The sequence below is a fragment of the Pseudopipra pipra genome, chromosome 2 (assembly GCF_036250125.1).
Source record: "Pseudopipra pipra isolate bDixPip1 chromosome 2, bDixPip1.hap1, whole genome shotgun sequence".
Taxonomy (NCBI): Eukaryota; Metazoa; Chordata; class Aves; order Passeriformes; family Pipridae; genus Pseudopipra; species Pseudopipra pipra.
The window spans coordinates 85,183,522-85,198,289 of record NC_087550.1 but is presented as its reverse complement, the minus strand read 5'-3'; the positions used below and the strand labels follow the sequence as shown (position 1 = coordinate 85,198,289).

General features: G+C 40.6%; 2 protein-coding genes across 7 annotated transcripts in view; one reads left to right on the top strand and one right to left on the bottom strand.

Moving 5' to 3' along the window:
• The window catches only part of LOC135409976 (cohesin subunit SA-2-like), a 56,980-nt gene extending 46,781 nt beyond the window's left edge, over nt 1-10,199 (top strand). For all 4 annotated transcript variants that reach the window (XM_064646192.1, XM_064646190.1, XM_064646191.1 and 1 more), the window contains 6 exons: nt 1,042-1,196; nt 1,306-1,434; nt 5,105-5,295; nt 6,384-6,558; nt 7,546-7,639; nt 9,175-10,199. In XM_064646192.1, the coding sequence (XP_064502262.1) occupies nt 1,042-1,196; nt 1,306-1,434; nt 5,105-5,295; nt 6,384-6,558; nt 7,546-7,639; nt 9,175-9,183 (753 nt within the window). In that variant the 3' untranslated portion in view covers nt 9,184-10,199. The remainder of the gene's footprint in view (nt 1-1,041; nt 1,197-1,305; nt 1,435-5,104; nt 5,296-6,383; nt 6,559-7,545; nt 7,640-9,174) is intronic.
• A 1,341-nt stretch (nt 10,200-11,540) lies between these two features.
• Nucleotides 11,541-14,768, bottom strand: part of PPP2R3B (protein phosphatase 2 regulatory subunit B''beta) — a 47,969-nt gene continuing 44,741 nt past the window's right edge. For all 3 annotated transcript variants that reach the window (XM_064646207.1, XM_064646208.1, XM_064646209.1), the window contains 3 exons: nt 14,097-14,215; nt 13,906-14,012; nt 11,541-12,737 (listed from right to left, as the gene is read on the bottom strand). In XM_064646207.1, coding sequence (XP_064502277.1) covers nt 12,593-12,737; nt 13,906-14,012; nt 14,097-14,215 — 371 coding nt within the window. In that variant the 3' untranslated portion in view covers nt 11,541-12,592. The remainder of the gene's footprint in view (nt 12,738-13,905; nt 14,013-14,096; nt 14,216-14,768) is intronic.

Genomic DNA, 14,768 nt, shown 5'->3' with positions numbered 1-14,768 from the left:
GATTATGAAGTGTTTCTTGGGACATGGTAAGTATTCTTTTAACATTAATAAATGTTAAGGATATTGTGCTGTGTTTTATGGATTATCTAAATTTCTGTTGAATTTGAGGAACCACGGATGTGCCTGTGGCTGGTCAGCTCCAACCCCCTGTATTTTCAGCATTTTTTTCTGGAGAAAAGTGGGTTGCAGCTCTTCTGAAGGGTCTCAGTTGCTGTGGCTTGCAGCTTCTGACTGATAGCCAGTTAGCTATTCTAACAGCTGGTTTTTCCTGCTCTGCCCATGGCCAGAGCTGCTTGTAGCTCGGAGTCGTGCTGTAATCCAGAGAGCAGGCTCCTCCCAGAGGGTACTGATACATGAGCTTTGCTTATTTCACACCCATTGCCAGGGCTTAGATCTGTGAACTAGCCCTTGAAATCTGAGCTTAGATGAGGCTAAGCAGCATTTGGCTACATATATTCTGCTGACATAGTCAGGACTTTGTGTTTAGGTATCACATAGACAACAGGCCCTTTTTGGCCTTCGCTTGACCTTGAAAGTTAACAGGTTGAAGAGAAGAAGCTACTTCCATATTCTGTTAGGAAAAAACCCCAAAGCATATTTAGTTGGGGTCAAGATGTGCTTTTGACCCACTCTCAGAAATTGGACTATGCTGCTGTCAGACTTGCTGCTTTGTAGCTTTCTGCTACTCTGAAAGCCTCTCAGGCAAATTAGGCTTCTGGGGGTTAATTCAGAAGTCCCAAGAGGAGATGGGGTCAGTGGAACCATCATCTTCAGGAATTGGTTCTCTGTTTATGCACATTGTTTTTTATTTTTATTTTTTTTGATTTGTTCCTGTCTGTTGAGCTCACCTGTGTCCTTTGTGTCAAGTTGGTGGTTGTTGTTCATTCATGCAGTTCAGAAACAATTGACTAACCTGCTCTTTTGTAAGGCTTCTGTCCGTGTAAGGCAACTGTTGCTTGCTGTGCATGTCTCTCTGTCTTCCTGGTGCTCTGTTTGTCTGTTGGATTACCTGTGTTTGCTTATCTGAGACTTCTCTTGCAGCTGTTTCAGACACATGCAGAAAGCCAAGACAGCAGTAGTGGTGTGGACTTCTCCTCTGCTTCCTTTACAAACATCAAAGAACTTGCTCGTCGCTTTTCACTAACATTTGGTTGGGACCAAGTGAAATCTAGAGAATCTATAGCCATGATACACAAGTATGTGCCATGTAACATCACGTTGTCTGTGGTCATTGCTTTTGTTAGTTGTCTATTTTAACTGTTTTATTACTCTGTTCTTTTTTTTTCTATTTTTTTCTTCCAATAGGGAAGGGATTGAATTTGCTTTTCAAGGAGCTACTGGAGTAGATGGAAAATGCTTGCCTCCTAACTTGGGCTTTCTGTTAATCATCAGTGAATTTTCCAACAAGCTGTTAAAGCCAGACAAAAGACTAGTGTAAGTTAAGTTCTTGTACGCCATCATACACAGTCTGTGACTTGTGTATCCCTGTACACAGGACACTTGAGCTCCAGTATGGCAGAATTTGCTCAAGGGCTTTTCAGAGACCTCTGAAATCATTCTGTCCCTGAGGCTGTTTGAGAGACACTTGTTGAATTTTGTAGTAGTAGTTATTTCAGGAAGAAACAGTGCATGGATCATTATTTTGTAATGATCTAATTCCACAGCTTCAGGCCTCAATTACGTGAATTCCATGGTGTATATTTGGAATATATGTGTGACATCTTCGTAATGTGGATATTTAAATTCAAGAATTTATTATTTACATGCAAATATGCCCTGATCAGTGGGCCCGTGTTTTACAGTGGTTTAAATATTTACATTTAATAAGAATGATAGCCTTATTTTGGCATCATGGGGCATTATATGTCTGAGTGGAGAGATGTATGTCTCTTATTCCCTTCACCTGCCTCAGCTCCAGTCAATTTTCAGAAGGAAGTAACATTCTTCCTTCTATTTGACCTTTAGCATTACTTCCTTTCTCAGTGCTGCTTATTTTGGATCTGGGTCTCTGCATTTCAGTATTTTATTTATAGATACTGTAAAACCCAGGTATTTCCATTTTCCTGAGAGCATATTTGAAGACCTGGGAATGTAAGATGAAACATTAAGACACATCCGCCTTTTTGAATTTCTGAGCAAATCACTCCAGTACATGACAAGGAAAGTTTCACTTTTGAAAGAAAGTCAGCAGAAATGGAAAAAACCCCAACTATCACATCTTGCTGAGCTCTGTGTTGCTCCTGTGTTGCTTTGTCTTAAGTTGAAGGATAACTTTCATGGGGATCATCAACCAGGTTTTATGTAACATGGGTCAAGAATGGTAAAATGTCTACTTTCCTGTTACTTCACATAACACAATTTATTAACAATTGCCAGCTACACAGATAGTTCATTTGAAAACATTAATTCGAACCCAGAATGCAAAATGCAGAAGAAAAATAGCTAACATATACTGATTACAAACCCTGATAAACATAAAGGGGATAATCTATGGGTATTGGTAACTTCCTTTTCTATTCTTGCATTTTTCTCAGATGAGAATCTTTGAGATCTAAAACTAAAACTGGTTTTCACAGAATCCATAGGATGTCAAGGATAATCTTGTCCCAACCCTCCTGCCATGAGCAGGGACACCTTCCGCTAGACCAGGTTGCTCAAAACCCTATTCAGCCTGGCCTTGAATGCTTCCAGGGATGGGACTTACACAACTTCTCTGAGCAATCTGTTCCACTGCCTTACCACCCTCACAGTCAAGAATTTCATCCTAATATCTAATCTAAACCCACTCTCTTTCAGTGTAAAGCCATTAAAAGCCTTGTCCTATCTCTATGTACTCCTGTAAAAAATCCCTCTGCAGCTCTCTTGTAGGCTCCCTTTAGGTACTGGAAGGTGTTGTAAGTTGTGCCCAAAGCCTTTTCTTCTCCAGGCTAAACAACCCCAACTCTCTCAGCCTGTTTTCATAGGGAAAGTGCTCCAGGCCCCAGATTGTACAGTTTCTGTATAACTGTGTCCATATTGTATGGATTTTAAAGAACTATCATCATCTGTGGTGACACCCATGCAATAATTAGCTTTCTGTTAATCCATACTTGAAAAACTGTCATTTCATTTACCTCTAAGGAGTAGTTTCTAATTCAACAAGTGGAAAATATTTAATTGTTGATGTGGGCAAATTTAAAGCTAAATCCTGATTTAGCTCAACTCTTTTCCTAAGACTATATTTAACCTCTTGATCAGAGGATATGCTCTAGAAGTATATTCCTGAATGTGTTACATACATTCAGGTAGGTTTATTGATTGAAAAGTTTTGTGGGAAATACAGAATCTAGCAGAGAATACACTTGACTTCAGTTCTTACTGCTTTGGACCTTCCCACTGCTGCTGGGAACAAATGGGAAACAATAAAAATCACAAGAGGGGAAATTGCAATTTATCCACAAGTACATTCATACTATGTTTCTAGAATAACAGTTTCTATTCTGGGAAGCCTAAAGTGCCTTGCAGGGGCTGGAGATTATATTTCCTCTTAGAAATATTTATGTTTATCTCTATCATAAATTATTGAATGGAATGTTTTAGGTCAACATGAACTTTTAGAAATAAACATCTGGTTATTTTCATTTTTCTTATTAATCATAGGATTGATGTCCAAGTCTGTATGTTAACATATGTGAACGTACCTGTAACAGATGAGATACAGAATATGGGCATTTGTTAGAAAGGGCTATATTTCAACACCATCAAAGTATATGGACTTCAGCCCTCTCCCCTGTAATTGCTTAGGCTGTAGCAGTAAAATACCTGACTTGTCAATTGCTCTGTACCACAAAATGCACACAAGGAATGAATTGCTGAATAGCAAGCAGCATGAAGGGCCTGATTCCTGAATCAGTAGGAGTCTTTCCATTAACATTGATAGCAGTTGCATTAGACTCTGAAACTGTAGTTACAATATGTGCTTGTTTGAAACCAACAAATTCCATTACCAGGGTTTCTTGATCCCTGGGGCCCCCCAAGGCCAGAAATTGTTTTGGAGACGGTGCTTACCCTGACCTCCTCTCAGCACTGGTTTTCTTGTTTTGCAAAGTGAATGAAATGTCTGATATTTTCCAGGCCACTCTCCTAATCACAAAAAGAATAATATACTGTACAGGCTGGCGTTAGAACTGTCACTTCTGGTATTTGCTAAGGTGGGGTTTGTTTTAGTGACACTAGGCTTGATTTCAAAGTGATGAACTGTAGCTGAAATGTGGTGAATATCCAGTTTCTAATCCTAAGTCAGACTTTGGCTTTCTTTTCTTATTGTTATGAGGTAGGAACGGGTCAGAAAGACTTTGTCAGAAATGTCCTTTTTTTTTCAAAAAGAATGTTTGAAGAAGGCCTCTTTGCTCCAGAAAAGGTGATAGCTTCACCTGGGATTCAGGAAGGCCTGAAGTCGTCTCTGGATTGAATCAGACAGAACAGGGATTTGAAACAATGTTTCCCACATCCCTCGTGTTGTCATAACTGCAGAGCTGTTAACTGCTTGTTGCAGACACTTGGAATTTTACTGAGAAGCTGAAAGAATTGGATTGTTTTTGAGATGATACTATAGAAAAGTGGTTTAACTGATTTTTTTTTTTTTTTTAAATTTTGACAGAATAGGCACTCATGGTGTAAATACCCCATTTCCTGACCTCTATTGTTTCCTGTACTATTGAATCACAAGGAGCATCTCTCACCTGGGATCCCCTTTGTGATGCAGTCCATGAGGCAGAAAAGGCCAGCAGTAGGAGCGCATCCTCACAGAATTCTGCTCCATTCAAATTGCTACTGGCAGCAGCAGTTGGCAGTGCCTTTCCCTGCACAGGAAATTCTTTCTATAAGCTGATGTAATTTTGTAATTTCTGTGGATCTAATGTTGTTTCTAACGCTAAAATTTAAGCACTCTTTTAGCTTTGAAGGAATCTGTATTTTAAATAGATATTTCAGAGAAGGGGGAAGCCCTTTGTTCAACAGTTCTGTCTGCACCTTTAGAGAGTAAAGGTATTTCTAGCAATACCTGCCCCAGATGTTGAAGGGAAAGATACTGAGTTTCCTTATGCTTGCTTTTGTTTTTCCCCAGGTACACTTACTTACAGAGGTACATAACAGAACCACTGCCCTGCAGAGGAGATGGATGGCAGCCCTTGGTCTGGTACAGAAACTCTTTATTGGCAAATGAAGATGAGGAGAGCTCTGCCCTCGGCAGTTTGGGAGAGTGGCCCCCTATGGGCACATCTAAGACATCTTCTTTTAAAAGGAAATTGTCTAATGGTATGAAAACTTCCCTGTTCTTGATCAGCTGTGTTTGCTTTGTCTGTCTGTCAAAATTGCTGTACTTGCTATTTTGCTTTGCTTTACCAAATTTGCATTTGCTAAAATGCACTTCATGCTTTGCATTAGCAGTACAGTACCACAGTGAGTTGGATGTTGGGACTTTACAGTTCAAACTGGGGTTTTTGTCTCCAGCTTTGTTGATGTTAAAGGCCCCTTCATCACTCAATAGCAGTAAGGTTGGGCTGAAAACTCTGAGTGAGCAGAATTCAAGATTATCTGAATTCTGCTCTGTACTGAGATCTGGCATTTGTCTGTGCCACTGAGACTTTGTTGATGGCTTTTAATTGTTAAGGGCATTGTTGCTTTAGGGGCCTTGTAGGTAATTGAGACAGGAGAGGCATTTCCAGAAGTTGATTCAGATCTTCAGCCCAGATGAACTTCAGCCAAATCATCTTCTAGGGTTTTTCTCTCTGTTGAATTTCTAGGGAGCCTGTAAGATTATATTCCTGCTTTTAAGAGTTATAGTTTGGTGGGCTGCATCCAAACTTTAGCAGCATTCATGGACTTCCAATCTGTAATTAAATATTCACTGCATGGATATGATGGGACTTAGTTAAAATGTAATAAAACCAATATGAAAACAATTGCTAATAACAATGCTAAGTGCTATGGACATGTGCAGTCATATGTGGAGGAAAGGAAATTTTTCCAGTGTCCCTTAGTTTCTTTCTCATCCTTTCTTGTACATTTTCTTCTCGGTGGCTTGCCTTCAGAGAGCTTGTTCCCTTGTGTCCCCAAAGGTCCTCTTTTATTGAGGGTTATATAGACTCAGCAGTACAGATAGCGGTTATGGACCAGGGCCAAGTTCATAAATCTAGACTGCAAAAATGACCAGTGGGCAAATTAAATGGATTTTCTTTTAAGTGGCTTTTAGCTGTCTCCTTCAATAAATGAATGCTTTGCTCCAGATCTCCTTTTGAGCTTGGCCCCATTGTTTCACTGCTGTGGGGAACATGCTGGAAATGTCCATCTCAAGACCTCTGAGGGTGATGCTGAAGAGCAGTTCTGTTTGCTGTCTGTTCCAGGGTCTTTGCCTGAAACCAGCCAGACTGAAGTAGCAAGCAAAGCCCCAGGACAGCAGTGCACTTCCCAGCTTCCCTCTGCAGCAGGAAAAAACAGAAAGAGGCTGAAATCTCGAGAGATGTGCTTGCAGGAACGTTTGCCGTTCCTTTGTCCAGGAGGGCTACGCAGAAGATACTGGTGAGAGTTTTATGTCTTACAAGCTCCTTCACTTGTCCTGGTATTGACAGTTGGGGTCTATCTATCCACCTCTGCTTCTGTTTTTTTATAATACTTATGGGCAAAGGATGTGTGCCCCTCCTGTCTTTCTTATGGGCACTGTCCCGAGGACATGTTTCCTTAGTCCAATATCTACATTTGCTGCTTTAGCCTGCCACTGTCACAGGGCTTCCATGCCTTCTTGGACTAATATTGAGTGTACAGAGAAAAAGACAAGGAAGGAGTAAAGTCCCCTGTGCCTCTTCTCTTGTCCTGATTAGAGGGGCCGTGGTGTTGGTTACTCCCTGGCTGTTTGCTGCAGCCAGATGATAAGTGTTTTCTGCATCTCTGGAAATGAAAGAGGATTCTTTGTCTCTGCAGATTTGCTATTAACTATTGCATAACTGGTGGCTTCCTTTTAGAGAAGTGTCTGTCTGTGTGCAGCAGGCACACATGCCTAAGTGAAACCCCATGGAACTTGGATATGAGAAGTGTTGCAGAAATAGGGAGTCTGGAGTCTACTTCTGAGCTCTGTAAAGCAATCAAAGAGCTCAGTTGCAATAGTTCCCTTTCATACAGGTAATTTATTGAGGTGTTAGGTGCCATTTCCTATACTGGTAGGTTAAAAGGGGAGATATAAATCTCAGAAAGATGCATACTTTTCCAGGTTTTCAGGGACACTTTTTAGATGGACCTGGTGAATACAAGTAAAATAGAACAAAAATTTATTTAACATGAAGGTAGCCCCTGTTTAAATCAATCTTTTTTTTTCTGAAATGCTTTATTGGAAATTCCTTAGAGCATAACCTGTTTCATACCTGGGAAATTCTGGGCCAGTAACTTTAGGCTACCTTACATGGATATCAGCAGCAGAAGTATCTGCCTTAAATGCACTTGTGCAATGTACAGCCTCTGTTATGAGCTTTCTCAAGACTTAACTTTTTTTTGGTTTATCTTTTTTGTTTTCAGCAAAGATGAGATTAAGACAGAAGATGTCTCAGAGAACGGTCAAGCAGGAGGCACAGCGGAAGAGGTTGATATTGATGTTGTTGGTGCAGATCAGGTAATTCTGGCTCAGGTTTTCCACTTGTAGTTGAGGTAGTGAATGTGAGGTCAGAGACTCCTGAGTAACCATCTAGCAGCAAAGGGGGCTGCTCTTACGTGGTCCCTTTCAGGATGAGAAAAGGGGGATTCCACTCTTCCCTTTCCAGCTGTAGCTGTAGTTTCCTCCTTCACCTCGATCTGCATTTTAAGGCAATTCTTGTAGCATCTAGACATCCTTAGGTACACTGAACGCCAGCTAGGATGCGTTAAAGAGGAGAATCCCATTTCCTTTTTTGCCATACTGTGAAGCTTCCCGATTAAGAGACATTTGCTGCAGTTGCTTTGTGTTACCAACACATTGCAGAGATGGCACTGCTGCGTGGCCTGCAGGGAATATTTGCTTCAGAAATCGTGTTTGCATTGTGCTCTTTGGATTGAAAGACTCAGAATGTGTCTGATCACTGGTCAGCCCTGGGCTCTCGCTGGAGCGTCCCATGTTTCTTGCCCTTTTCCAGTCAAGGCTGTTGGGCAGATTAAATTGTCCCCAAAGCAGCTGGGGATTTGAAGGGAAGCATGAGAACATTGTGGGCTTGGAGTGGCAGCCAGTGTAGCCGGGGGGTTGTCTTGTAGGCACTGATTGCCTTTGGGATCAAAGTTTGGCAGAGCTGCAGCTGTCTGCCTGGATCTCAGCTCAGCCCTGGAATGGATACTTGCAGCAGAGAAAGACTTTTAGGCCTTTGAGGCAGTGGAGTGCAAGGACTCAAATAGGACATTGTACAGCAGGGTCTTGCAGAGTGACTGTACAGAAAGGGGTGCAGTGGGGAAGACAGGCCATGAGTTTTCCTGTGCTGCAGCTATGCACAGCCCTTCTGTCCTCTAAAGGTTTACTGTGTCAGCCACTGCAGGAGCCTGAGTGGTTCCTTCAGGTTTTTCTCCTGTATTTTGCCCTGCTCTCTGCACTTCAGAATGCCACTAACTCAGTGTTTGGCAGATAGTTTTTTTGCAGTGAGTAAGGCAACCCCTTGATTTCCAGTGGCTCTGGTTATCTGGGATCTAACAGCCACATTCAGACTTTGCATGATTTTTGAGTTTTTCCTCTAAAGTTGATCAAAGGGTTCCTTTTCATATGAGTGGTGGGCTTTTTTCTTTTGTTTTGTTTTTAAAGAGGACTAGAAGGAAAAAAGGGACTTCTACCTTTTCTTCAAGTCATATGTGTGTTAAAATGTAGATTGTTTGGACCACGTACTTGGAGCAGCTCCTACTGAAGATAGATAATAGAAGAATTTAAATCCATGGAGCGAGATTGAAGCCATATATAAAATGCACTACTTGTCCAGTGTGTGGCCTTTCCCTGTAGTGCCTTTTCTGGGCTCCTTGGGGTATAGAAATGCTTATTTCCTTTTGTGGAGGCTAAATATAGTTCTTTCCAAGAGCTGGCTCTATGGCCAAGCTGGCGGATGGTTAGATGCTACAATGTTATTCAGATTCCTTATGTGCTCTGACATGATGTCTTCTTTATAGTACAAGACTGATTTCTCTTTTCTTATGGTATAGGACAGTTAAGACACTGAGAGGATGAACAGAAGCCAAGAACACACTATGTTTTTTTCTGCAAATTGTTTAACTTGAAAATGTGGTTGTGAGGGCATCCACTGAGACAGCAGGAGACACGTATCAAGGTGAATCTCTGCCTGTGGGCATCCACCCAGAACCAGAAAGTTCGTAGCACTGCGGTTGATTTCTCCCTGTTGCTGGTTGTGGGCGTTACTCACGTGGCTGCTGCACTTCCAAGGCTGTGGGTGTTAGGAGCATCGTTACTCAATTGCATCCTGGTCCTTGATGCTGCCTTGGAAAAATTACCAACTGAAGGACTGGAATCAGGGTATAGACAAATTTTGAATCAAAGACTCTGTGAACTAGGTGAGACAAGTTTGTTCGAATCAGGGCAGGGGCAGAGTTCCACTGGATGTGTTCTTCACCATTTGAGGAAACCAAGGTGGATATCTACTTGTTTCCTCTTACCTGATGCTGGGGAGGAAGGAGCCTGGCCCAGTTATGAACACTGTGACCTGCTGGGTGACGGCAAGTGCCATTTCCTGCCTGTAAAATGGAAAACCTGGATCAAATCATCTGAAAGTATTTCTAAATTCCGTTGCTTAGAGAGATGTGGTTAGTGGTCTGTGGGCATCAGGACATGTTCCCAGGAGACTTGCATCAAGGCTTCTAAGTAACAAAGAAAGAAACAGCAGACCAGCTGACTTGAGTACTTTCCTCTGGAAGAAATCCCTTGTACACAGCGATCATGTGGTATTTACTTGGAAAATGTAAAGCCTGGAAAGACAATGTAAATAGACTGTAAATAATTACGAGTAGGGTTTTTTCATTAAGAGTTTGCAAATGATCTTCACTCAAGACTGTTCAGAGGCAGTAGGTGGGGGAGTGGTGGGTGCTTTCACTGACACTTTGGCGCTGCTCCATGGAATTGTATATTGCAGTAATGCTATCAGCTTTTTTATATATATATATATATATATATTTTGGATTGCAACTGTGTAAAATAAACTACAGAACTACTGCTATCCATTAGTACTGAATGTGCAAGTGCTACTCCCACACTATGTCTGGAGGAAAGAAGAGCAGCAATGCCTGCTGGCCTTCCTGTTTGTTCTGTTATTCAACAGGCTGAGAAGGGAGTTCCTATAAACATGGAAGTGAAAGCCATGACTGTCTCCCAGGTATTGGGTACTCTGAATTGGCAACAGTAAACCCATGTTTCCTTTTGTGTAGTTGGGGGTGCAGTGGGCTAATGCAAGGGGTGAGGTAGCACTCCTAAGATAATGCAGTTCTTAGTTGCCCTGTGACTTGGTCAGTAACTCCCCATACCTGGACCATGGTAGTGATGTTTCCCTAATCCATCTAGATTTGTGGATTTAGGCCTAAGCATGCACCAGGTAGGCAGAATACAGCTTGACTAAGAAAACAGTTATCCCTGGGATCACATCAAGCATACAGCTGCTTTAATTCTTGTATGGGAATTACCCTACTGGGGAAAGGTACAGTAATCGTTATAGTTCATGTAAGAAAAGGCACTTCCACAGTAACAGCATAATTTGCTCTTCTTAGGAGAGAAGGGAGTTGGTTATCACAAGTATAATAGAGAGTAGGATTTAACAGGCACTTCATTAAACACAAAGTGTCAGCAACAGCTACAGGCTCTGCAGGAGAGATCGACCTTGCACCATAGCTCTGTGTAACAGAGAAATGTCACTGTGTGCTGAGAAAGCCTGTGGCTGTTCATTGCCCATTTACAAACCCCATTTTTAGGAAGGGTTTCAGGTAGGAAAAAGCAGCAGGCCACCACCTCTTGCACTGCAACAGATGTTCAGGATCACGTAGAAAAGGTGGTTGCTCATCCTTTCCCACAGCACCTTAGGGAACAGAGCTTAACATAAATGCTCTGTGTATCTTTACTGTTTAAAAGACCATGGGCAAAAGGTATCCAACTAACAGTGGAGAAATTTGACATTGGTGAGTCTCTATTAAAATTGGAATAATCAACCCCAATTATCTTTTTTTTTAAGAATCCTTTGAATGGTATTAAAATGACTTGAGTTTTCCTCAGTAAGGTTCCCCAACACTTTAGCAATAGGTTTCATTACTTAAGATACACAGGTGTGTAGGTCTGTACAAGAGATGGTGTGGTGAGTCGAGGAGAACAGATTTCTCTGCACCACTCCCAGCTGCTCAGCAATACTCTCTTTTGGATGAAGAAAAACGTGCTAGAGGCTGATTGCTCTGAATATGCAGCTTGTTGTCATTATCAACCCAGACTGCATACCTGTGTAACCCATCCTATTGTGAGTTGTTCTTTAGTAGTAAGACATTACTGTGTGCAGTATGTAACAATTAGAAGTGTTACATTACACGTAGGAAAATCTTTATTTGAAAATACAAACATGTTTTTTAAACATTTTAAAGATCTACACTGCAACCAAAAAAATAACTTACATCTTTTTGTACATTTTTTTCCCCCAACAAAATCTGTTTAACATTTAAGAGTGAGGCAACAATTTCATGCTGCTGTGACACTGATGAATTCACGGAATGTGTCAATAGCAAACAAGCGAAGGGGGGGGACAGACAAAAGCATTGAATGCCCACAACAAATTAGTGCACATCACTTATCAAGTAACATTTACACAAAGGATTTTTTAAAAAAATTGGTTCCTTCTACATGAATTAACACACCGATTTTGGATCAAGTATGAACACTAAAACAGACTTCATTGTAATAAGCTTTTTATGATTAACATCAATGAAAAGACTGAAGTTTAAAAGGGCAAGCAAAATTAAATTTGGGGCAAACAAGGACTACACAGAAGAAAAGCAACTTGTCTTGGGCATTTGCTTTCCTTGTATACTACTAATGTGGTCAGCCTGTCAAACAAAACTCTGCTTGTAAATGAGCACTGAATTGTGCACTCATTGTCATGTCTCTTCCTTGCCAAGGCATAAAACCACTAGGGCTGTCTATGAGTGTAAGCGCATTGCAGGCCAGGTATAAATTGTCTCCTTACCTCCCACACCAGGACAGAAATACCTGTTCACAGGCAGGACGGAGATGGTCAGTGCACCACACGTCAACTTTGAGAGAATTATACAGTTCTCTAAAAAACAGTAGATTACTTTTCTCTAAAGTCAAATATTGTTATTCTTCCAAAAAGGAATTATGCAACATCTGTAAATAAATATTTTAATCTATTTTAAAAACTATAAACTATTGAATAAATACAAAAATTTTCATCATACCATACAAATACGCTTCTTTTACTTAGAAGGTAGTGTAGTGATTAAATATTTTTAGCACAAAACTAAGCTGACTTCCAGGAAACAAACCCCACTGAAACGTATTGGTGTGTAGCAGACCTGCTGCAGACTGTCCTTTTCTGCAAGTGTTGACCATAAGTAACCTCTACTCAAAATCCTCTTCATAGTCATATTCATCCAAGTCTACATCAGCCAGATGGGAAGGCATTTCAAAAAATGGTCTTTTCTCCATTTGATACTTTAGGACATTGGCCTTCTGATGGTCTACAGGATTCAGTTCTGCTTCATACCTAGCGGCAGACACAAAAAAGAAATTGAAAGAGTCTGTCTATGCCAGGGAGCACCTAAAAGTTGGAACACTAAGAAGGCATCTGCGAGAAGAACGTATTTTCCAATATGATATATTTACAGTAAAGAAACACGTAAGGAGAAGCAGCACTAGGGTTCTGTAATAATTACATCAATTTAAGCTGCATCATATGCAGAACTTCCCCGTGCCATACACAGCTTTACTGAGGGGATTCAAAGCACACACTGCTCTATGGACTATGCATAGGTTAGAAATAAGACTAAGTATTTGCCAGAAACCCCTCAAGTGTCAAGAAAGCTGAAATGAGGCTCAATTATGAAGAACAAACTACAGCAGTTGATATGACAAAAGAGACAGAATACAGAATTGAGAATCTTATTAAAATTTGTGTGAGTGCTGGGAAGCAATAGCAGCCATGTTTTTAAGCAGATGCTGGAAAGCAAAAGACAACTGTTTAATCAGAAACTACTGATAACCACCTGCTGGTGATGCAAATGCAAAGATGGATAACTAACTCAAGTCAGTGAATGATATTTTAAAAAGATTAGCTTCAACACTTTTTATGTGGGATCAATCTGTAATTCATATCCTTTAAAAAAATGTCTGTGGAGATTTATAGTGTCAGATTAAAGAACTGACCATTTCCTGGGCTAGGGTGACTCAGGTTCATGCATGTCTTCCCAAGCACTACTGAATCTCATCTCGACACCTGATTATTTCCCTCTACTTAACATGACTATGCAGAGAATGACCCTTAGATACTGCGGTATGTGTTATTTAAACATAGTTTATAAAGCCATTATGTGCTGATTAGGGGAAGTGTTATTTCAGAGAAAGACATAGGGCAAAGAAGAGTTAAATACTAAGAATCCACTATGAACACTAAAATAGAGCAGCACCTTGGGTTCCTCCCATAAGTTCACTGCTGATTTAAACAGAAAACAAAAGCCATCTGAAGGTTTACTTCACCAAGTAACACATTTAAAAACTAGGGTTTGGAAAAAGAGATGCATATTCTACCATAACAACAGTTTTGGCTCACACACCTGTACTTGACAGTCTCCTACACCGTTAATGGCATATTTTTGAGAAGGGTTTGTTTTTTCTTTTAGAGAGGATTCATACCAACCCTTGTGCTACACTCTTACCCGTCATTCCATTGGTCACTTGCTGCCTCTTCTGCTACCAGGATATCGTACTCCTCAGCAGCATACTTCTCCCAGTCAGAGACCTCTGGACTTTCACCTTCACCATCCTAAACAATCACATTGCAAGTTATACAAAAAAGTATTAACTGCTAAGCACATAGCTATAAAGACTTTTAAAGCTTCATACTCACCCGCAACATAGAAAACTGATCCTTCTGTTCATGGTCAAGGTATTTTTCAATGTTGAAAAAAGTATCAAAGAACACATTTGTCAACTTACATCGCTTTAAATCATGCAGGGTAATTTTTCCTGTAAAAAATATTATGACATAATTAAAGATAAAATAATTAGAGCTAAAATTACCTTTCTCCAAAGAGGAGGAATGTTATTCAGAAGCTAAGTCATCATTATTCAATCATCATTGCTCGAGAACATTTGTTACTGCTGCTCAATGCAATGGGAGAGAAGTGAATAGATGAAATACACATCTAGAGATGTGTCCTTCAAAGTGGACAAAACTTTTAAATGTTTCAGGTTTGTTCCTTGCTTTGGCTATCATCACACTGTCCTTTGGTATGTTGGAGTGAGATGCAGTCTACCTCACCTATTAAAAGTCATTTAAGGTAACTGTTTAAGCTTCCTCAAGAGATAGAAGTCTCCAGTGAGCTAGCAATTCCTTCCCAAGGAGTGCCTGGGTAGCAGGTAGGAATCTCCTATGGCAGTGGCCCTTTTCCTTTCCTGACTTGAACAGACAAATGTATGACACAGATGACAGTGTGACTATGCTTCCTACAGATGAATTTTTCATAGAGACAAGGTTGCCACACTTGTCCAGCCTGATCAATATTTACTGCTTGAGAGG